At 41.0% G+C, this 22331-nt stretch overlaps 2 protein-coding genes across 2 annotated transcripts; one reads left to right on the forward strand and one right to left on the reverse strand.

Annotated features, from left to right (window-relative positions):
• Window positions 1-3773: 3773 nt before the first annotated feature.
• On the reverse strand, window positions 3774-8461 carry LOC115393105 (stonustoxin subunit beta-like). The gene is made up of 4 exons (XM_030097943.1): window positions 8423-8461; window positions 7130-7229; window positions 4814-6258; window positions 3774-4730 (listed from the first exon to the last, which is right to left on the reverse strand). The coding sequence occupies exons 2-3, from the start codon at window positions 7218-7220 to the stop codon at window positions 4853-4855; spliced, it is 1497 nt and encodes a 498-aa protein (XP_029953803.1). The 5' UTR covers window positions 7221-7229; window positions 8423-8461; the 3' UTR covers window positions 3774-4730; window positions 4814-4852.
• Window positions 8462-14183: 5722 nt separating this feature from the next.
• LOC115393104 (neoverrucotoxin subunit alpha-like) lies at window positions 14184-19752 on the forward strand. The gene is made up of 5 exons (XM_030097942.1): window positions 14184-14269; window positions 14372-14444; window positions 15547-15655; window positions 16522-17982; window positions 18070-19752. Exons 2-5 carry the CDS (start codon window positions 14415-14417, stop codon window positions 18627-18629), a joined length of 2160 nt encoding a protein of 719 aa, XP_029953802.1. The 5' UTR covers window positions 14184-14269; window positions 14372-14414; the 3' UTR covers window positions 18630-19752.
• Window positions 19753-22331: the final 2579 nt, after the last annotated feature.

Genomic DNA, 22331 nt, shown 5'->3' on the forward strand with positions numbered 1-22331 from the left:
ACTACAAACTTGGGTTATTGGGCCAGGTCCCTCCCATAAAAGGTCCCCCTGACCCACGGTGCACACATAAAGGAAATGAAAATAAAGGAAAACATGGCAACAGCACAGAACAACAATAAACAAACACACTCACAACAAAAGGAAACGCAGAAAACCCAAACACACACACAAACTGGCCCAAAACAGCCCAAAACTCAGTCCCGTCTCCCAGGGTCCTTTGCGGCGGAACACAGCGTGCAGGGCACCGGCCCTCTAGCGCCCCTAGCGACCCCCGCAACGCCACAATAATACACTTATGTGCTCTGGCAAAAACAGGTCAAAGGGAGATGATAGAAACTCAAGTTAAATCTGACACTTTTTAAAGAAGTTACCAAAAACTGGAACTCCTTTTAAGTGCCTGATGCAATACAGGTTATCGTGGAGGCCTTTCTACACTCTACCTCTCCCAAATCCCTCGTTTTTCCTTCACCTTTTAATGCCCCTTTCTTGTTGGATCCCTCTCACCACATCTTATTCTAGCTCTTCCCTTGTTGATGGTGCCAGATATGTGTCTACGCTCGGTGGGCCGTCTCAGAATCAAAAATACTTTATTGGTCCCAGAGGGGAAATCGTTGATTGCATGCAGCAAAGAGCAAAGAAATGGGGAAGAAGCACAGCTGGGCTGATGTTGAAGTTGAGGAACTCTACAAGTTCCTTGGGCTCCTTACATATGCACATCGCTGGTGTCTGCTGAGCATTGCAGATTACTTGAAACAGAACACTATTACATCTGTGCCATTTCCAGCTGCAGTGGTGGCAAGGGACTGTTTCAAGGCTTTTTGTTTGTTTTGTTTTTTGCCTCTTATGTTACATTTGCACTATTTGAAACTCTGGGAACTGTTATTTGAGACTTTGGGTAAGCAAAGCACTGGTGTAACTCTCTATAATTTTGCACTGAGTTTGTCTCAAAGAGTTGCAGCTGACAAGGTAAAAAGCGGCTATAAATATACATGCTTTTTATTGAAAATATTTGTATGAGTATTACTTCATTTCAATTTCACATATATGTTCTTATTTGCAATCTATATTTACTTTTTCAAGTTCCAAAACAGTTGGAATAAATAGTAGATTTTTTTCAATTCAAATTTAATAATTTCTGTGTATTTTTGGGCCCAGTGTGTTAATGAAGTAGGTCAAAATGAAAAAATAATTGTCAGATCATATAGATGAGGTTGTGGTGAAAAAAAACATACCAAGCAACATTTTTTTTGTGGTATAAAGGCAAAATCCAAAGTATTCAGAAACGGCCAAAATAGGCTCAGACTCCAGAGGGTTATTATTACCACCAACATTGCTGTGTATGGTCAAAGTAGTCACATACAGCATGCTTAAGTATTTAGTACCTCTTTAAAAGGTAAAGGAAGCCTTTCATGTCCATAAGATGTGTGACTATAAATAATGTTAATGAGATTACTCCATAATATACCCCATCAAGAAAAAAATAGCTTTTTAATTAAAAAAAAAAAAAAAGAAGCCCCAAACCCAAAAATTACTTATCCTCTGAAAAACATCCCAAAAGTGGTACATAACCTTGAAAACCCAGAAATTGGGTTAAAATAATAGCCCTATAACCCAGAAAATGGGTTACTCTTTATAGACATAACCCAAAAATTTTACTCAACACGAGCAACACATAAATTGGGTTACCAAAATAACTCAACGTTTTTTAGTGTGTATTATCAGTTTGTCAGCAGTCATCTTTTGTTTGAGTTAAATCATCAATAAATGTTATACAACCCAATTTGGTGAAGTTTCTTTGTGTCTTCAAAAAGGAGATTATTAAGATCAAAGCTGTACAGTAATTGACAAATTTAGATCGTTCCACTAAGATTGATTGTGTAATAATTTTTTAGGTATATAAAAAATTATTCTCCCCATAAAACCTGATTTGGGAAATAACTTTCAGTTCTGTACAATAATTATTTCATGAAAAAATAAAATCAGATATTAGACATTCAAATATTAATTGAATTACAATTTGTTTGATGATATTTTGATTGATGGAACTCATATGAACTCATGTGATGTTTGTTTGATAATCGATCATGACATGCTCTCTTGATGGCAACAGAATGAGACAAATCAGAGTTGTTGAACATTAAAAATCTGGTCCTGTGGCTCCAAATTAAACACAGAATGGGTCCACACTGGTGTGTTTGTGTCTCCTGATCAGGCTCCAGCTCGAGGTCACGTCTCTTCAGATCTCAGCTGCTCCAAGTCAAACTGTTGACAGAATCCAGAATATTGACAGCTGAGCTCAACTTGCTGCCTTCAGTCAGAGGAAGAGGCAAAAGAAGCCAAAACTTTCTTTTTATTATTTTAGATAAATGAAGAAGAGCTGCAGACCTCCCATCCGGCGTGGCCCTGTTCTCCTGAAGGCGCCAAATTTTCATTTTTAAGAAATAAACACATTTTTTCAGGGTGACCTTCGAGGGCAGATCTCCGAAAAGGTTTCTCTGAATTTCAACATGATTTCACTCATGGGAGTAAAACCCTTATTATCTGAGGAATCACTTGGTAAAGTTACTGTGAAATAATGCTCACAGGGATGGAGGAAGATGCTCTAAAACCTGGATGTCAGCTAACAGACACAGGAAAAAGTCGTGTAAAAGTTTGAGGCGTGAACCTTTATGTCTCAAATGATTTTGTCTTGGGCAAGTCAGCTTATTTTGTACTGTTTAACATATATTTATTCTATTTTTCTATTGTATATACTTTGCTAAGTTTTGAAACCACGCTAATGTCATGATCTATTTTTAAAGAATATTCGTAGCGCTTTAGTTTCTCACTACATCATTTTCAAACCAGTACTTCATTTACTGGTAGTCCATTTTAAACAGTGTAACTCTTAAAACCATATTATTTACTGAGATAACTCACATGTGACCAAATTTGGGGGGTTTTCATTGTTGTAAAATGAATTTTTCCAGCTCTGGATTTGATTTTCACTGCATGCTGAACTAAACGTGTTGCTTCAAATCTTGCGAGTCTCACAGTCAATGCAGGCATCATATGTAAAGTCAGCCTGCAGTAGTCAGTGCTTCTCCATCAAATCTGGCCAGTTGTCCTGCACCAGTATCAGAAGTTTATATGGAAGTGGAAAAAAATAGTGGAAAAGATTTGAGCCCCTGTAGCAATGGAGTTTCTAGATTTACTGTATTTACTATATAATAGATTTACTGTATAATATTTTCTAGATTTTTTCGTATATAGCGATTTGTAGTTGAATCAGGAAATTTGAGGTCACATTCTCTTTGAGTGGTGTACTTTTAGATTTTTTTCTCTCCACAGTTACAACACAATAGTACAACATGCAATAAATATTTCATTTAATTATTTAATCTTTTAAAATTCTATTTTCAATTTTACTTTACAAAAGTTATTGAAACGATATCTCTCTGCCTCTCTCTCATCATCTGATGTAAGTCATTTCCCAACTCTTTTAATAATTAATGCGTATCTTTGATAATCATTGGTTATTACTAATAACCAAATTAACCATGAAGTTGATCCCCAACAAAGAGGAAAAATGTTAAACGTGTTTACAAAGGGAAAAAAAATCAGAAAGGGCCCTTGGTGTTTTCTGAAATTGTTGCTGGTTGTTTCAGATAGTTGCTGTGAGATTAAAAATAAATGCAAATCCCAAAGTAAAGGCAAAGCAGCTTTAATGTGTTCAACATTCTCAGGCACAAGGCGACATCGGAGCAATTCATACATCATGCAACCAACCAAAAACCAAAATCCAATGAACAGCAGATCCAATAAAAAAAGTGAAAAAGAGCAAACAAACTGATATACATCAAAAGAAAAAAGAATTAAGTCAGCCTCTCATATCATGTTAGTTAAAACTCCACTGATTTGCTTCACATGACAGTTACTATGATCAAAAATCATAACATGCATTTCAAGCAGGAAATAACAATTAGACATGATTATTCACAGGATTGTTCATTTACCAGTTAACTCACTCAGACTGATGCAGTTTGAGACATTGTTTCAGATTCCTCTTTGGGATAATTTGATAATTGCAGTTACCATTTAAGCAGTTTTTCATGATTTTTTAACATCTATAATTATGTTTCACATCTCCTAGTTGAAAGTGGTTGATTTATGATTCTCCTGAGACAAGGAAAGAATACAAAAAATGTGCCTTCACAGGGCACTCCCAGGGTCTTCCTCCCCAGTCCGAGTTCAGACTAGTTACTCATACAATGAGCTGATAACAACAGAGCCATCGAGTCTGAGCAAAGCATAACAAACCCTCCAGCAGGGACGCGGCAAAGAGAACAACGGTGAAGTAACCCAGAGAGAGAGGAACAGTCATGAAGCTGTAAACTTAAGGATATTAGAATAAAATACAATGAATATCTGGGAATATTGTAGTTTGTCTTATCCACATAGTGTGAAACAGTCTCCAGTTATTTTAAGATTGAATGGATTGTTTCTGATGTAGAAGGTAAAACAATGGAAAGATCTAGAAATGAGTCAATTTTTCATTATGGCTGTTTGGTCAGTGTTTGATTGGAGGTTGAAAGCCGGTATGTGGTATGATGAAGATTTGTTTTGGGGTCCCGATTGTCCATCAAACCACTTCACGTAAACGGTCACTTGTATCCATATTGCCGTCCACATTCCCTCAGGCGGCAGGCTCCAGAACATGTCGCTGAGGTCCACAGCCCGATCATAGACTTCTAGTAAAGAAACACAAATTTTATTGTTAGTCAATTTGATAAATCATTTCTGCTTCTCAACAGGAACATGATTGATACTGTACCAGATCACTGCCGTCGATGATCGTCTCTCCAGAACTGACTTACAGTTTGGAGAAGTCATCAGTGATCAGGATGCCGTCCTTGTACTGGTAAATAGTTGCTCCGGTGTATTTGTTGTTCTGAATAGAACCCACGAGGAAACAGAACGTCTTGTCCGTCTTCTGTTTCTCTGCAAGTTCGTGGAAGATTTTGGCTTTTTCTCTGATTCGGTTGAAGACCTCCTCTGAGTAGTACCACGGGACGTCATTGGCGCTGCTGGACTGAACTGAATCCAGGTGTTGAGCCATTGCATCCAGACAGGGGTCGGCATTTTCCAAAGAGGTGAAAACAAAGCACAGAGCTTCTTTGATAGCTGGATTGAGAACTTCTCGATCAAGTTCGGACTGATTGTGGACGATCTTGACTCCCTCCATTATTTCCACGCAGTACCTCATGATGTTGATTTCTCTCTCTTTACCCTCCAGCCACTTGAGTAGTTTTTCATGACTAAACGGTGACGTGGCTCTGCTGTCAAAGAGTTGTCTCAACGAGCTCTCATTCTCGTTGCCTTCACGGATGGAGGGAAGCTTCGTCTCCAGGGCCTTTCGGAGATTAGATGTGTAGTCATTACACAGCTTCTGGTAACGATTGAGGACTTCTTTAATCTGTGGAAATTTCTCAATCGTTCCATCAACCAGAGCATCATTACATCTGGATTCCATCTGCTTCATGTCTTCCAGAGTTTCTTCAACCTTCCTCACCAGACCAACACTGATGCCGCTCATGAGCTTCGGAGCTGTTGAAGCCAGATTCGTCAGAGGCATCAGCCAAACCTTCAAGGGAACGAGTTTCTCTGCCTGTGACTTCAGCAGCTTTGGCAGCTCTACGTAGGTCTTCACTGCGTCTATGAATGTTGTCGGGTTGTTCTCAAGAATGAAGTCTCCGTGAAATGTACAGGAGAACGTCTGAACCAGGGCTTTTTCTTCGTCGGTCAGCTGGATATCAGCTTGTCCCTCCACATTGAAGGTAGGAATCTTCTTGATCACAGCTTGCATGCTGCCGTGGATTTTTTGGACATTGCTGGAGTCTAACTTCTGGCTGTCAAACACAAAAAAAGCATTTGCCCCATAAAGGATGCCAGTGACCACATGAGTAGCAGAACTTCTCTCAATCAAACCTTCATCTGCACTGAGACGAGTCATTGACAGCTGTTTGAAGTGGGTGGTGGCTTTGTACTGAAAGGTTACTCTGCTCTGGTTCATGAACTTCTTCTGGTCTGTCAGGTATTTGGCAGATCCTCCGACTTCAATCAGGCCTCCGAGGAAACTGGCTTTCACTGAAGCTTCAACATCCAGGAGGGACGATTTGGACTGAGTGGAGTCGGATGCAGAGATCTCAAAGGCGCTGCTGCTCTGAAGGGAATCAGTTGTGTTTGCTTGTACCGTTGTTTGATCCCACAATGGGAATCCTATAAAAGGAGACAACATCAGAGACATGATGCAGGAATAAACTGTAGATTGACAATGAAGACAGTCAATCTTGTTGCCAGTTTGTTTTACAGGTGTAAGAAGAAACAGAGGCGTGCATTCAGCTTAACAGAAGCAAGCTCATTTGACAGGTAGAGGGATGACGGGGTTGTGACAAATCTGATGAGGCTGTTCTCACTGCTCACGCCTAAGCTTATATAGGGAGAAGTTCTCTACTTTCCCTACAGGGGGTGCTGTTCTCCACCCAAGTGCTTGATACTTTGACCTGCATGTCAGCCCTCATATCCAATTGATTTTGATTGTGTTCATTTTATGTGAATTATGAATCAATCCTTTCAGTCTAATCCTGTTGCCACCAACAGGATTTCCAACACAGCCTACTCAACATTATTACTCCTAAACTGTTTCGTATATCTGACAAATGTGAAAAAAAAACACAAGAAAATATGGAAAGACAGATATGTGGCCATGTAAAGTACATTACTGTACTTCATGCTAAATTGCATCACACAACCACTACTGAATTATAATTAATTATCACACGCACACACACACACACACACACACACACCCATTGACTCCCATTCATGTCTAGCCCCTAACCCTGACCCTTACCCTAACTTTAACCCACACCACAACAAAGCCTAACCCTAAAGAAATGTTTTTGCACTTTTACTTTTTTCAGTAACAACAACATGGTCAAGAAAACACTGTTTCTCCTACTTAGGACCGGAAAAAGGTCCCCACAAGGCACGTCGTTCCACGTTTTGCTATCCTTGTGGGGACATTTGGCCCCAACAAGGATAGAAATACGAGAACACACACACACACACACACACACACTTAGTGTACCTGAAGTGATACTGTCTCTTCGAGCATCATAGAGCATCCCCAGAGTGAACGGCTGGCCCAGAGCAGCAACCTGCAGGACCTCTGAGGACATGTCTGCAACCTGCAGACAAACCGACACATGAAATCCATCTGGGACACTGACACTGATTCATATTCATACTCTACTCTCAACTTAATCTAGAGTAGTAAATGTCTAACTAGTCATACAATAAAAGTAAGCTCAGTCTAACTTGGAGTTATTTCTCAGTGACTGCTCGGTGTTGCGGATCTTCAGCGATCTCACAAACACACTCAAAGACAAGAAATAAGTTTCAAAAGTTTATTGACAGTTCAGTCCAAGACAAATGTAGCTTGAGGGGGTCATTGAAAAGGCAAATCTGGAAACATGTGTCGGGTCCAAAAACGCAAGGAACACCAGGAGGTAAGCTGGATCTCTCAACAAGATGTATGAACAGGATCAGTCACAGAAACACAAGTTCATAAAGAATATATACTCTGGGAAGGAAAGGACAGGTGAAGCACATGAAGGGAATGAGACACAAATGGAAACAAGACAAGAAAACAAATGTGCAGCAATGGAGACGAGAAAGGTGAGTATCAATGTAAAACACAAAAGAACAAATCAGATCAGACTTGCAGAGACACAGAAGGAAAACTCAGAGTGGAAATGCTGTTTGGAGCTATTTTTAACTGAAATCACAAGTAAAACACATTTATCTGATTAAAACCAGTAGCTGTGGTGTCCGTTCCGCAGCCGGAACACATCCAGTGTGAGCCCGGCGTATAGGACCAGAGGGGTTGTCAGCCTTCTTTAGCGGGAGGTTTATGTTAATGAGTTTCTCAAAAGTCACAAAAGTAAACCGTGTTTGATGTGCAGAATGCCTTTTCCTGTTGTGTTTTAAATTCACCAGAGACTAACACAGTCTGTCTGAAATCTGAATATTTAATTGCAATCATAATGATGATAATTTTAGTTATAACAACTAATATCCATTCAGATTTTAGTTCTTTTTATGTGCTGCAGATTGAACAATAATAACCCTGATAAATTATAGAATTCTAAACATAAAGATTGATATATTTTATTCCGAGCTTCAAATAGAGCCCATAATGTTTGGAAATACACCATTTCTACAAGTATATATATTAGATGCTGAGTGTGTTTTCATACAATTCACCATCATTCATTTACAGTCTACAAAACTAAAGTGTCCCTCAACAACATGCTTCCACTGAGCTTATAGTTTTTTGATTAAGTGAACAGACTGCAGATCCGCAGCAGCTTGTCCTCACCTGGTGGCGCTGTTTAGATGGAGCAGGAGGGAGGAGGTGTTGGTGTCCCTGGTGCTGCAGTCAGTCTGACTGTGGGAGCTGAGCCACTGTCTCTGAGTGTAGAGCTCCTCTGCTGACTCCGCCCACCACACACCTCCTCACTCCTTATATGGTCATTATGTTTACGGGACTCAGTGTGGATGATGCTGATATGAGAGCCAAACTGAAGCAATGGATGCGGGTGGGTGGTGTCTCCTTTGAAATATTTATGAACATACTATGTCTATGTGCCTCCTTATATTTCCTTCTATTTCACTAATGTATGTGAATGTTTATGTTTATGTCTGTGTGTGTCTGTTTAGACATTCTGTATATTTCAGGGCTCTGCAATCTTTATGATCAAAAATGCAACAAAAGTTTTTCTTTTTTCCCCTGAAAAAGCCTGTTTTTTTTAATCAAATAATCAATGGGATTAAAATGTAAGACAGAAACTGTAATGAATTTCCATCATTGTCAAATGACCCCAGGTTTGACATCAACTGAAGCTGTTGTCTTTTTCATCTTCCTCCTCCAGCCATTGGTTCGCACAGCCATCGTCCAGCTCCGTCCTCATCTGAGGGAGGCTGATGACCGTCTGCCAACCCCGATCTGATCCTGTTTCTGTGCGAGTCACGAGTTCTGTTTTGATCAAACTTGATGTGTTGTTGCTTCTTTTACCTGCTGAGTGAGCAGGAAAGTGCCCTCAATGCCTTCCTCTTTAAACAGAAATCAAATGGTTTCGCATCAGTTTCAGGAATGACATTGTACAGTGTCAACATGCACTCCTTTCACTTCTTGTTACAATGATCCCGGTGACTTTAACTCAGGCCTTCGCAGCCTTTTTTGACCCCACAGACATTTTTATTCCAGGATCAGTCTTCCTTATCATGTTTGTTATACTGTGTTGTAAATGCAGAGTAGCCAGGATTAGTGCTTAAAGTGATACGGTTATTTTCCCCTGATCAGGATTTCATCATTATTTACTGAAAATTAACTCTGAACAATCTTGTGTTCGGCGGCGGTGCAGGCTGGTCCACTGTGTCACAGTGAAATTGGTCCCTCACTCAAGCAAACGAAGGTGATTGACTGATTGAGCAGTGCAAATAATGGATCCTTAATAAGCACATATTGTTGCATTATATCGGTTGATCAGCCAATGGTTGATGGGTATGATCCGCTGATCGAACAGAGGAGGCTCGATGTAATTCAGTCATGAGCTCCTGCTGTGTCTGTGTCTCCGTTCCTCTTAGAACTGTCTTCAGAGAGCCAGTCGGACTAAGACATCTTTCCATTTTGCTTTCTGACTTTGCGTATGTGTTCAGACAGGTGAAGTGGGAACTCAAGCAGCAATAACTGCGCCGTCACGTTATTGTCGATCAAGATGCAGCAGCTCAAATATTTTTACACGTTGCTTTTTAATTGAACGAGATTGAATTAAATTAGATTGAATTGAATTAGATTTCTATTGTAGAAATTTAAAACACAGAATACAGTTGTTTAAAGATTGTGACTGAGGTTTTAATTCTAAAAAGGCTTAAAAAAAAACTGCCCCATTGTGGTGCTTGTGTGTTATTTATGAGAAGACTCTTCTCATTGTGTTGACTCTTCCTCCTCCTCCGTGATAGACGGTGTTCTCCACTGGACTTGAATCACCGCTCTCCCCACATCTTCAGGACATGTAAAGTTATTTGTTAAGGAGGAAATAAAAAAGAGACACCTGAAGACAGGAGCCGTTGAGATGTTTTCTGTCTCTCTTGAGTTAGTTTATTCCTCTTTTTCCCTCCTTGTTTGTCCTGAAGTTTATTTTCTTTTCGCTTTTATTTAGGAGGGCGAATGCGCTGCGCCTACCAACATGGTTGCAAGGCTTCCAGCAGACCCAGCTTCATAACGCCGTTTAGGCTCGTCCTGTAATCTTCAAGCTGTATGCGAACGGAACACAAAAAGAGAAAAAGAACCAAACCTGGGGTTGGATAGCAGGACTTATGGTTGTTCCTGGGTTAGTGAGGTTGTTGGTATACATACTCGAACTGCACGTGCGCAAAGGGAACATTCCAGTGCTTTCAGCATGGCCTCTGGTGCTCAGCAAGGATGAAATCGAACCAACTTCAGCATGTTTTTCCTAAATCATATATCAACCATACATGGGCTGTATTACCGGGCCAAGGACCCCGAATCTGAAAGTGTCTCGCAGGACTCAGAGAGTAATATCTTTCATTCTTCGTTGAGGCTCTGCCTCCCTGGCTAACATATTTGCAGAGGTCGATTTTGAGCACCATGTCGGACGCCGTTAACCAGCGTTAAATGGTTCGCACAGCCATCGTCCAGCTTCATCCTCATCTGAGGAAGGCTGATGACCGTCTGTCAGCCCCGAAACTCACTCTGATCCTGTTTCTGTGCGAGTCACGAGTTCTGTTTTGATCAAACTTGATCTGTTGTTGCTTCGTTTACCTGCTGAGTGAGCAGGAAAGTGCCCTCAATGCCTTCCTCTTCAAACAGAAAACAAATTGTTTCACATCAGTTTCAGGAATGACATTGTACAGTGTCAGCATGTGCTCTCATTTCACCTCTAGTCACAAAGGTCCCAGTGACTTGAACCCAGAGCTTTGCACCCTGGTTTCACCCTAAAGACATTTCTATTCCAGAATAAGTCTTTCCTTCCTTGTTTATCATGATCTGTTTATTTTCTTTTAGCTTTTATTCAATGCTCCCATTAAACTGGCCTGAGAGCAGAGTCAGTCTTTTGACTTTGGTGAATCTTGTGAGTTTTCTTTTCAGTCTGAGAAATTCTTGAAAAATAGCACCTCAACTAAAGCACATTATTTCTGTTGACCAAGCGGCTGTGGCTCGGTTGGTAGAGTGGGTGGTCTCTTGATTAAAGGGTTGGGGGTTTGATTCCCCATCTTTCCACAGCAAGACACTGAACTCTGATCTGCTGGAGAAACCCCAGAGAACTGACAGTCAATTACCAGAAAGAAGTGTACTCAGTCCATTTCAGAGTTCATTTCCAATTCAGTCTACTTTCATGTACAAGAATATGAACATCAGTATACTGGTAGTATACATGTAAGCATTCTATTTTAATATTCCTTCAAACTGACCCACTTTTACTTTATCAAAAGTAAGTAATACACTGTCATTACACTTTAAGTGGAGGAGAAGTATACTTATTGGTAAACTGCTTATTTACTAGTTATACACTTTGAGGCCACTTTATAAGTTAATGAAAGTACATTTTAAAGTTTACTTCAACTCAGCTTTTAAATATTTTAGTTTAATAATAATATAAGCCACTTCTGTTTTTGACAGTGCTTCTTATTCTATTGGCTTTACAGTTTTAAATATACCAGTATTAACTTAAAGTAGACAGGTTAGGTTAGGGTTAGGGTTAGGCTGGGTTTTATGTTCTTCTTCAAGTTAAATTCACTCCAAGGTAAGAATTCACTCCAAAAAAAAGTCAGGATTCAGGAAACAGAAATTTTCCTCTTCAATTAAAATTTCAATCCAAAAAAAAAACCCTTAAATAAAACCAAAGACATTGATTACAATTACTGTAATGAAGAAAAACGGAACGAAACTTTTTGCTGATGTTAATGGCAGCATGAATCCTGTCTGTCAGATTTGATTTGAAACAAAAAAAAAAACACACATTTTCATCTATCTGTGTGGTTTAATAACAATATACATGTAAGAAATTAAGTTAAGCAGACCACACACATAGGGATTTTGAAAATTTTCAGCACTTTTCAGTTTCCTGTAGACCCTACACATGAAGATAAAAAATCGGGCGTTGATCAGTTTTGATGGTTACGTGTGTGACCTGCTCTGATATTGTCACCTCAGCACACCACACTCATATCGATCCTCTCACTGCCGATCAGATCCTCCTCCAATCTAAAAACCTTGCCTGATCTCAAACACCGAAGCAAAACAGAAATAACAACAAAAGCACATGGAACAACATCATTTTACTTTAGGATGAAGAAGAACTTTAACTACACTTTAATACACTGGTCCTTACAGTAGGTCTCCTGCGCTGCAGACACAATGCAGCGTCCAGGATATTATTTTCTATAATCGCGGTCGTTGGGTGTACTCTGTCGAGGGTCAGTGGCTCCATTTGGTTCCATGTGACAAATCTCGGAGCGATCTCTCAGGATCGCTCAGTTTCGACCACGTGCATGAAGATTTTTCGCAGTCCCCAACCCATTTTGGAGCCAACTGATGGGACAAATTCACTCTTAACACACCCCTGACATAAAGATAATCTTTTTGGAGAATAGCTTAAGAGCAAAGACAAATGGCCGTTGTCCGTGCGAGGTCAGGAGGAGGCAAAATCGGGACAAAACCAGCCAGATTGTCATGATGAGTGTGCCCTGCTTTCATTGACACCACTGTTCACTTCAAAGCTAACCGGCATACTGAGAAAATGTGTGAAAAAATGGATTGAATAGGCTGTTAATAAAACAATAAACACAACTACAAGCCAAGAACACTTCAGCATAGTGCACAAATGTTTTATTACTTTTGTTTGAGTATGTTGTGATCTAAAGTTTAAAGGCGTGGTGGACGATTTTCTCGGAATTTATGGTCCAGCAAGTGTCAGCGTCTTTTCAACAATACGCATGAGCCAGACCATCTGACCTGCTCCTCCAGTGAAAACGCCCATCACGTGCCAGGAGCGAGCATGCTCGAGCTCATATTTCTTACCTGTGCGTGCACGTCGCTGTTTACAGCACTCAGCTTCGCTCAAACTTTCCGTCAGACTTTCCTCAAGATTTTCATGATGTCAGACTCAAAAGCGGAGCTCGGAGCTCACGGTGTAATCCAACACTCGTACACACACACAGCCAGCTGAGCTGGCCAGGTGCAGCACACTGAACGTCTTTACATCAGATAAGATGGCGATTTGAAACCCAGCACAGCCAATCCAGTCATGTTTTCTCTGACATCACGCCCTTATGCAAGTTAAGCCCCTCCCACAAGAACGTGCGACGAATGCCCCTCGACCAATCACGGTTAGAGCCTCATGGGCTCTTCTGATTGGTCAAAGATACCTGGAGCTATTGAGATTCCTTTTCAGCTCAGAACAGAGACAGATGGAAACGCTGCGCCCTCGCGGTGGTGCAATTATGGAACACTCCTAAAGGATTATCAATGGATACTCTAACATTTAATCCAAAGAAAACACAGAAAAATTAGCATTGACTAGCAAAATCCTGCCTACAGCACCTTTAAACTGTAAGTATAGGCTAAGTGTTCAAAACTTGAAGTCTTTGACTTTTTAATGTACTTTTAACTGTAAGACTCAACTAAAAAATTTTTACATACAGTATATCTCTGAAAAGACCACAGAAAGTAAAAAGGAAATATCCTCTTTTAGATTTTGAGGGAGTACAGTTGAATAAACTTCTTTTTTCAAAGGAGTTGTTGACTTTTTCCAGGAGCCTTGGAGGGGCTGAGTTCCCTTTTGTCCTCTTCCCGGTTTCTTTTCCTCTTTATTATTTTTGTGAGTTTGTTTTTCTACAGCATGAATTTTTTTTTTTCTCATTTCTGAGAAGCACTGCAAGCAAAACTCGTGGGATTCCTGCCTCGCTGGGTTTATCCTCGTCTGCCCGGCCAAGCCATGACGACCAAACCTGGGACAGTCTGCAAACAGGAGTCTGGAACAACATCCTCCGTCACACGAGGAGGTTTGTGGTGGGAGGAGTCAGCTGAGGAGCTTTATGTGGCGGTGCGACAGATCGCCACTCAGACTGTCTGCTGAAGCCTGGAAGTCAACAAGACTCACCAAGACTCACCTGTTCAGCTTCATCTGAAGAGCGCCACCAGGTGAGAAACAACTGCGGCTTGAAACATTTGAACACCCATACTTACAGTTTTGTGTTTATCAGGGTATATTTTGCTTTAAAACTCTAAATCTTCTGTTTTTAGACAAACTGCACCGGAGCGCACCGTGAAATAATTATTCAACAACATGGAAATACAGCGTTACCAAATACAGCCGGTATGTCTGTGTTCACTGTGTCTTGACTGTAAAACTTTACTTCTTTAATTTACTGTCATTAAATGTGTTACTCTGAACAGAAATACTGTTAGCATTGTAATAAACTGTGATTTATTTTTTTTAAAGAGCAATGTCAGTTCTGTGTCTTGAACAATTAAATGTTCTCTACAGTGTTTTTACACCAATTGTTGAGTACTATAAATCCTTTCACAGAGAATCAGCCTTCTATGATATCTTTGATAGTTGTAAAACAATATGTGTTTGTGTGTGTGTGTGTGTGTGTGTGTGTGTGTGCTTGTACATACCCAAAAGTAAGGACCAAAATTCGTTTTTCACCAACAGAGTGAGGACATTTTTGCCGATCCTCACTTTTTGACAGACCTTTTTTGACCTTTTTGAGGGTTAAGACTTGGTTTTTGATTTAGGGTTACAATTGGGTTTAGGTTAGGTTTAGGGCATAGGTTAGGCATTAGGCATTAGGCAAGGGGCTTGGAAATGCATTATGTCCATGAGTGTCCTCACAACGATATAAGTACAAATGTGTGTGTGTGTGTGTGTGTGTGTGTGTGTGTGTGTGTGTGAATGAATGAATGTATGAATTAAATGAATTAAACTTTATTATCCCACATTGGGAAATTTGAAATTGTCTTGGGCATAGTAGTGCAAAGCTGCAGACAAACACTGAGTGACACAAAACCACAACGCAACATTACAGAAGAGACATGATATATGCAGTAAAACAATACAATTTGAGATAGATAAAAGACAAAAAAGTGCAAACTTGTACAAAGTGCAAATGTGTGCGCGTGCAAATGGATATGGACAAGGCAAGGGAGCTGCGGGAAGAGAAAGAGTGGGCGAGGCTGGGCAGGCGATCTACATCTGAAGGCCTCCCTCCTGCCCCGAAAAGTGGGAGCAACCCAGGGGGAGATGTACAGGACCCAGAACCCTCTCCACACAGGGAGGGTTGGGGGGGGGGGGGGGGGGGGGGGGGGCAGGGTAGTGTGTAGTGTGTGTGTGTGTGTGTGTGTGTGTGTGTGTGTGTGTGTGTGTGTGTGTGTGTTTCACAGTGCAAATAATTATTTTAAGTGACTGTCAACAGGTTGAAGACGTGGCCTCGATCATGACCTCAGACATGGCGGTGGCTGCTCTGAGTCAACCTTTCACCCTCGGGATGCTCGTTGACGCTCGCAAAGATCGACTGACTCCGGGTGAGTCTGGATCCACAGGATCACAATGGTCACAGACAATGGTTTTCAGAATGGTTTGCTGATAATTGTCTTCATGAGTGTCACGTGACAACGGTATTGATTGTTACAAGTAAGTGGTATTTATACGTGTTGGTAAACAAGATGATTTTAGAGAATGATGACTGACAGCGTTGTTTAGGAATGTTCACAATCAATGGATTTTAATCAGTTTTGATGGACAGTAGTTTTGACATGTGTTCACAATTCTTTTTCCACAATAATTTCAGTAATATTTTGCAACATGATGCAGGAATGTTAAAGGTCCCATATTATGCTATTTTTCAGTCACGTCATATAGGTCTCAGAAGCCCAAAAACATAGTATTTAAGTTTGTTCTCCACAAAATCATCCTTTGTTGGGAGTTTCAGTGGTCTAAAAAGTCACTCTTTCGAGCCTCCTCGGAACAGGCTGTTTCTGAGCCTGCTTCCCAGTATGCACTTGAATGCATCTGTCCACGCCCACTCACACACACACACATGGTGAGGGCACAGTCAAGGGGAGGAGTTAAATCCACTTATTTCAGGATAAGCGGAACAAACTCAAACTCCACCATTTGAGCACACATTTTCACAAAATGTAGTGTCGCAAGACACTTTTGAACCTCAGAATGAGGCTACTGCAACACATGCAAAACTCTTCACAAAGTGAAAAATGCATAATATGAGACCTTTAACAGGCAATGGTTTCCAGAAGTGTTCAAAGTCTGTGGTTCAGCTGAAATTCAACCTGACTCACACCACCGTGAATTGGATAGCACACAAACAATGGTTTTTAGTGCCAACTGAAAGTTTTCAGCTTTGTCACATGCCTCTTTCCTTATTGTTCAGGCTTTATGCTGTGGGACGATAAAACCATACAAGAAAGCACAGAGGTGACGCCTCACCACAGCAGTGAGACCTTCATTTCTACATCCGACTCCACTGAATCCAAAACATCTCTCCTCGATGTCAACACCTCTCTAAAAGCCAGTTTCCTGGGTGGTCTGATAGAAGTTAATGGATCTGCCAAATACCTGAATGACCAGAAAAAGTTCATCAACCAGAGCAGAGTGACCTTTCAGTACAAAGCTACCACTAACTTCAAACAGCTGTCTCTGGCTCATCTTGGCAACATGGATCCACAACAGATGAGTGTGATTGAGAAGGACTTTGCAACACACATTGTCACCAAGATCCTTTATGGGGCAAATGCTTTCTTCGTGTTTGACAGTGAGAAGTTGGACTCGAGCAGCGTGCAGAAAATGGAGGGCAGCATGGAAGCTGTCATCAATAAGATCCCCTCCTTCACTGCTGAGGGAAATGTCAAGATCGAGCTGACTGAAGAAGAAAAATCTCTCATTCAGAAGTTCTCCTGCAAATTTTACGGAGACTTCATTCTTGAAAGCAACCCTGCAACATTTGTTGATGCAGTGAAGACCTTTGCAGAACTGCCGAAGCTGCTGGGAGAAAATGGAGAGAAAACCGTCCCGGTGAAGGTCTGGTTGATGCCACTGAAGAACTTATCTACAAAAGCTCCTGATCTTCTGACAGATCTCAGTGTTGGTCTGGTGAGGAGAGTTGAAGAAACTCTGGAAGACGTGAAGCAGATGGAATCCAGATGTAATGAATCTCTGGTGGATGGAGTGGGAGAGGATTTCCCACAGATTCAAGAAGACCTGCATCGTTACCAGAAGCTGTGTAATTACTACACATCTAATCTTCAACAGGCCCTGGAGAAGAAGCTTCCCTCCATCCGTGAAGGTAAAGAGGATGAGAGCTCACTGAAACAACTCTTTGACAGCAGAGCCACGTCACCGTTCAGTCATGAAAACCTACTCAAGTGGCTGGAGGGTAAAGAGAGAGAAATCAACGTCATCAGGTCCTGTGTAGAAATAATGGAGGGAGTGAAGATCGTCCACAACCAGTCCGAACTGGATCGAGAAGTTCTCAGTCCAGGTGTCCAATATACTCTGTGCTTTGTTTTCACCTCTTTGGAAAGTGCTGACCCCTGTCTGGATGCAATGGATCAATACCTGGATTCACTTCAACCTAGAATCACCACTGACATCCCATGGTACTACTCAGATGAAGTTCTAACCAGAATGAGAGAAAAAGCCAGAACCTTCCACGATCTCGCCAACAAGCTCAAGAAATACAAGAAGTGTCACTTTCTTGTGGCAGCTATTGAAAATAAGAATCACACAGGAGCAACAATCTACCAGTACAAGGACGGCATCCTGATCACTGATGATTTCCTCAGACCAGTTCCTCCAGTGGAGACGATCAAAGACAAAACAGACCTCATCCGGTGTAAGTCATTTTTTCAAGCTTGTTTTCAATCAAAAACTTGTTGTTTGTCAAAATGTTTGATGTGAAATGTTGTGGTTTCTCCTTCAGATGTCTGTGATCTCACTGTGGACCCCGACACGGTGAGCAACAGCCTCTATTTTAGTGAAGAAGATGGAAGTGATGGAAAGGAAGTCTTTAAGACGAGTGGGCACTTCTCATACCCTGATAACCCAAAGAGGTTTAACGTGCCACAGTTCATGTGTCGAGAAAGTCTGACTGGACGTCATTACTGGGAGGTTGAATGGAGTCCTCAAACACTCGATTATGTCGCTGTAGCAGTTGCATATGATGGAATAGAAAGAAAACAAGATTCAGGGCTTCTCCAAAACAGTCCCAAAGCTTGGGGCCTGAGACATGTGACCCTGCTTGGCAATGGAATAATTGTCTTCCATTACCCTGACGATCATTTGACTTGGCGTGATGCCACTGGTCACACCCGGATCGGGGTGTATCTGGACTGGCCTGCCGGTACTCTGTCCTTCTACATCGTCTCCTCAGACACCCTGAGTCACATATACACCTTCCGCACCAGATTCACTGAGCCTCTTTACCCCACCTTCCTTGTGGGATACCCAAACAGTTACATCCGGCTGCCCCCACCTTTGTGATGTACCAGTCAAACACAGTTGCCCCGTTTACATGGGTCCAAAAATCCTCCCTGTAATCAGATTGTCAGGTCAAATAAATTGTAAATGTCTCATCTTGAGGGAAAAAAACAAGTTGTTCAACAGCTCCTTGATCGACCACCAGCAGGTCGCCCGCGATCAGGCAGCGGTGCAGCTGCTAAGCAGCCTTTCAGTCAGCTCTGTGATACACCGCCCGCCACGGGCAACAAGCTGCCTGCCGTAGCGGCATATCACGGACTTGACTGAAATAGCGGTTTGAGCGGATATCAAGCAGATAAAAATACACTGGTAGGCACTAAAGATCAGAACCTGAAAAGTGGGAGAGAGACCTTCAGCGCATGTCACAGAAACTGTGAAATCCGCTTCAGCTGGAGCCCATGTACACCGGGGTTGAACATGAATCACTTTATTTTGCGTTCATAGGAAAGTTATGGGAGCATTATTGTCATCAATATATTTGTCAAAATGGGTTCACAGTTGTCTATTTGAAGAGTTGCCTGTCTGTATCTCAATCAGTCTGTCCAAAATGAGATTTGTCAATGTGTAGAATTTGTCAGTGTGAACCAGAATCTTTAAAAGTCATCTCAAAACTTGTCTGTCTGGAATTAGGCTTTCGTGTGTGTAAAAATTCTGCTACTCTGCTTAAAAATTGTACATGTAATAAGAGTTGTCAATGTGCTCAAAGAGAAGTCTCAGCAATCACCTCACTAATTATTCAAACTGCAAAACATCACTCTCAACTCGTAACTGGAGAGTTGTCTGTATTTTAAGAAACTGAAGCCTAAAGAGTACATTTTTCAACTTTGAATATCTTTGTATGCACTGGCAACTCTTATTATTACAGGTACAATTTTTAATACAGAGTAGCTAAATTTTCACATACTGTATATGAAAACCTAATTACAGACAGACAACTTTTGAAGATTGTGGTTCACACTGATAACTCTCACTTTGGACAGACAGAGATACAGACAACTCTTAATACGGACTGAAAATTGTTTCGCAAAAATAAGGCTCCCATAATCCATCAATACCATTGTTTTCAATAGGATTGAAAAAAAAGCAAAACACCCATGTCAATGGGACCAGTGTTATGTATTCTAATCACATTTGCTCCTGAACTGGGTTGTATAAGCGTGTGTGTGGAACGTATTGTGTCAGATCATGATACTGAATGTCTGTATTAATTGTCAACATATATTCCCCATGATTATAATCAATCATTTGTGATTAATATTTGTAAATTAATTCAAATGTAACACATATTGAATATAAATATTGTAAAAAAAAAAAAAAAAAAATTGAGAAAGTGTGTGTTTGGTTGCCTTCCTCCTTGTACTGTTGAGAACTCCATTCTGGACATGACTGTTTTTAGGTTGTTTTTTTTTTCTGCATTGTACATTAATAAAGAGTTGTGAGGCCTGTTTATCAGTGGGGAGTGAATCAAGCTCTAATCTCATGGTAAAGGTCGACCACAGGGAATTATAACAGTCAGGCCAGAAAGAACTAACATTTGCAGTAGCTTACTTACACGCATATTATAATTTTTTACTGTTCAATCAAGGAGGACTGAACTAATGAATTATGTTGGAGAAGGGGCGTACAGAGAATACAGGGAGAAGATGGACCAACAAGGGGCAGCTGAGCCTGAGCCACAGTTCTTCCTCATCGATTTGACCAAAAATCCCAGAGTTCTTCGATCACCGTCACCAATGAAACTTCTGAAACACAATAACTCATCATCCATTTCTTGGAGCTTGGTTGCAGACTAACAGCTGGCTTGCTGTGATTTTCCGAACTCATTTTCCTTGTATAAGTGTTTGCAAAGTTCCAATAAAGAGTCAAAAGAGTCAAGTTGTTTGTCTTCCATCATAGAGAAACAAACTCAATATTGTTTTCTTTGGGTTTTGGTGAAGCTGTTGTGACATGAATGTTGAGTTCACAGCTCCTGTATCTCAAACAGGTATGATGACGTTGGAGCCTAGGACTTTCGTTTGGCCGACTCCACCCGGTTCTTTGATTCTATGCTTGGTATGAAAAATGCCAAAATGACTGCCAAAAACTCGTCCCTGTGGCTCCCGTGCACGGAAGAGGGGGACTCCGTCTTCGCTCGTTTAGAAGCGCTCAAGTAAGATTTAAGTTTCTTTTACCTGGTGGAGTCTGTGCTGGAGCTGTGGCAGTGCTAGAAGCCAGTCTTTTCTTACTTTCTGGAAGCTCCTGCTCAGTTGTTGCTCACTAAGCATCTGGCAGAGTAATGGCGGACATAATGAAACCTAACGAGCCAAAAATGCTGGTGCCGGACCGGCACTGCAACTTTCAAGTGACAATTTAGCGCTGTTAGAGGTACTTGTAATGAATATGTCAGGGCACATTGTACACATCATTAAAAATGTGTAACATATTTATGGTGGAAAATAAGTATTTTTAAGATTGTAAAACTCCTTAATGCACCTTTAAGTATAGCCAGATGTAATGCTCAGTGCTGGACCTTACAGGGAAAGATACAAAGTATTTCGCCCTGAAAGGATCCTGATTGTTGATCAGACAGAGCTTTTATTCCATGTTCTTCTGGGCTGGGCCTGCCCCGACAGATATAGGGTGACCACCTGTCCCGTTTAAGGCTATTTTTTCCCACTATTTCAGTGTTTGTCCCGCGTCACGCATATCAGGACAATGTCCCGCTTTTTCATTCATTGGCAAAAAAAAAAAATACAAACAAAATGAACCAGCCCAGAGTGGGTCTATTCCTCTACCTCTATGCTCTGATGTGCGCGAGCAGAGAGCATTTCGAACACGGAATCGCTGCGCGTGGTAGCGCACGGCGCTTCTGATCGCCCCCCACGTTAACCTATCTGACTGGCCGCACACAACAGTGCGCACCGCGGCTCGCGCTCTGCAGCGCGCCCGCTCCGCTTCGTTCTATTTTTCACGCGAGCCGCGAGCGCCGAGACCGCCAATTGTCAAACTGGATCAAGCAGATCGGACAGGACAGGACGTCGGAAACAGGCCAACTGAGGAGCCCGACAAAGCCCTGTTCAGCTACCTGTTCAGCAGCAGCTTCTCCTGGCGGAGAACATGATGTCAAACCACATGCTGGATGTGATTCTCATCAAAAAAAGGTCCGACAGCAAGAGACTTCTAATGCAGTCGTTTTTATTGAGCCTCTGCAGTGAAAGAGAGGACCTTACTGGAGGCTGTAAGGTCAAGCAAAAAGTATAAATTCAAATCAAATCAAACTTTATTTGTTGAGCACTTTTTTATATTTATAAAAAAAAAAGTGCTGAACAGTAAAAAGAAGAAAAGAAGAAAAAATTCAAGAAAACTAAGGTGAGAGTCAATGGTCAAATAATCATGTTTTATTGTGTATGTATCTAATGATGCTAATATTTGTTGGCCGTTTTTCCTTCTGTGTTTCAGAAATGTGCCCTGAGCCTCTACACAGCGCTGCAAGAAGCTGACCTACTGAGAGAAAAGACACAGACTATTTCTTCGACCTTGTACATTACAGTTAAACATGGCTATGCAAAACCATGAGATTTTATGTTGATATATATATATATATATATATATATATATATATATATATATATATATATATATATACATATATATATTTTTTTTTTTTTTTTTTTTTTTTTTTTTTAAGCTGGTATTTTATTCAAGCCAAGATTTCCACACAGTGCG

The sequence above is a fragment of the Salarias fasciatus genome, chromosome 8, assembly GCF_902148845.1.
Source record: "Salarias fasciatus chromosome 8, fSalaFa1.1, whole genome shotgun sequence".
Lineage (NCBI taxonomy): Eukaryota > Metazoa > Chordata > Actinopteri > Blenniiformes > Blenniidae > Salarias > Salarias fasciatus.